Here is a 2,089-nt window from a genome sequence, read left to right as displayed (position 1 = left end):
GATGACTTCCTACGGTAAACTGTCTTCAGCAGCCTCACCTTGTTGGCTGAGTTTGGCTGTTCGTCACCAAGTTATATTCCTCCCACACAGCTGTTTCTGTTTCAGTTAATGATTGTGTTTCAGCCTGTTGAATTGATTTATTTTTCATCTGTTCACTCATTTCGTATTTTGTTAATTGTTAAAAATAATCTTTTAAAATGTCTAATTTTGAAAGCATTCTTGCCTGACAGCATTTTTTCCACACCTGCCTAAAGTGTGCTGCAACCATGATACTTTCAGATTACGCTCAGTCAGTGTTAAATCAGCTTTAAACACGTGTCTATCAGCTTCCTGTCAGTATTTAAATCAGACTAAGAATAGTTTATTTATGCTGTGTCTCTGTCAACATCACTTTGCTGTGACAAACACAGAAGCAGAATCTGTTATCAGCTCGCTGGACACTTGCTGTAGCGTTGCAGGAAAACTTTTCTCTTCCTTTTGCAAATGCTTGTCATCGTTCTTTTGAGATTGAAGAAACAATTCAATAATAAAAGGAAATGATTCTGTCAGATGTGAGTATTAACCTTCACCTCACCTCCTCTGCTGCTGTTGTGGAAATATAAGAACTGAAACAAAGGCTCCGTTTTCAGTCGTAAGCTCTGATGGCTGAGAGGCGACGCGCTAAAGATGAACTGTGAGTAGCTTATTAGAAAAATGTGTTTTGGTAAATGTTAAAATTTGACTTTTCTTCAACATCCCCCACCCCTCAGTTTTTTAAATCATTTTAATAATTCAGTAACTCTAATTTAGTAAGTTTATTAGTCTTGGAATTAAAGACATGGCTGAGGGGGGAATCTGGTAACATGGTAATCTATTGTATTTCTTCAAGTTCCCAATACAGTTTGTCTTGTTTGATTTTTCTAGAATGCACTAGAATCAAAAATATTGTACTTCAGATAGAAAATTGCATGGACATGTTTCATTTTCTGTCATATAAAGGATCAAACAATTGATAAAAGTAATGGAAAGATTAATCAATAATAAAAGCTAAGCTAACAGTCTCTTTGATATAGTTTTATATTTAACCAAAGACTTGACCATGGTGTCAATCAAGCACATTTCCCACAATGTTAAACTATTGGTTTAAGGGATGAAGTCATGTTGTGCAACGTGTTGTGTTGTCCTCTCCAGATGTTCACCCCTGAACAACATGAACAGCAATAAATCTCCACCTGACAGTAACTCAACAATCAAACCAGCCGTGGTCCTAAAGATCAGCATGTCAGCATACTTAATACAGAGACGTCTTCTCTTGCTTTTGTGTCTCCTGCTTCATCTTAACTCTTCACTGGCTTATTCACTGAAAGGCTGCGTCATCAGTTATTCTGAAGACGCCTCGGCTGATGTTTCTTTGGACTGCTCAGATCGTGAACTTGTTACTGTCCCTGATGACATCCCCAGAGATGCAAGCTCAGTAAAACTCTCCAACAATCAGCTTGAACAGATTAACAGGCAAGATTTTGGCCACTTGTCAAAGCTGAGAAATTTGTCCCTAGACTTCAATCAGATTGCTCATGTAGACGATGGATCTTTCATTAATTTGGTGGCACTGACAAACCTCTACATGAATGAAAACAAACTCACCAGGCTGACAGACAACATCTTTCAGGGACTGTCCAACCTCACCACGCTTGACCTCGGAGGAAACAACATTCAGTTCATTCATTCCTCGGCCTTCCAGTTCCTGTCCAGTTTACAGACTGTGATTCTAAAAGACAACAAGCTCCAACAAGTCACTGACATTCAGCCCATCTTACAGCTACCACACCTACAGGAGCTGAACATTAGAGCAAATCTATTTACCTCCTTTCAGACCAAAGATCTGCTGCTGAACATGTCCTCAGGCCTGAAGAAGTTAGACGTTTCTGATAATGCTAAGTTAGAAAAGTTCAGCATCACAACACAGATCTTTCCTCACCTTGAGATGATAGACCTTTCTGGAAGTGGTCGACCTGCTGGCTTGAAATGGGACATACCTGACAAGACTTTACTAAGGAACATAACTCAGCTGGATTTCAGCGGCACTTTGATTCCTTTTGAAGAGATCCAA

The 2,089-nt window shown here is 39.2% G+C and overlaps 1 protein-coding gene across 1 annotated transcript; it reads left to right on the top strand.

Annotated features, from left to right (window-relative positions):
• Positions 1-477: 477 nt before the first annotated feature.
• Positions 478-2,086, top strand: LOC123976719 (leucine-rich repeat and immunoglobulin-like domain-containing nogo receptor-interacting protein 1-B; the record flags this gene model as incomplete). The annotated part of the gene is made up of 2 exons (XM_046059067.1): positions 478-673; positions 1,171-2,086. Coding segments are annotated over exons 1-2 (948 nt in total), but the record flags the coding sequence as incomplete, so codon positions are not given.
• Positions 2,087-2,089: the final 3 nt, after the last annotated feature.

This window comes from Micropterus dolomieu, linkage group LG09 (genome assembly GCF_021292245.1).
Source record: "Micropterus dolomieu isolate WLL.071019.BEF.003 ecotype Adirondacks linkage group LG09, ASM2129224v1, whole genome shotgun sequence".
Classification (NCBI taxonomy): domain Eukaryota; kingdom Metazoa; phylum Chordata; class Actinopteri; order Centrarchiformes; family Centrarchidae; genus Micropterus; species Micropterus dolomieu.
Note: the sequence above shows the minus strand (reverse complement) of the source record. Positions and strands in the feature narration are given on the sequence as shown.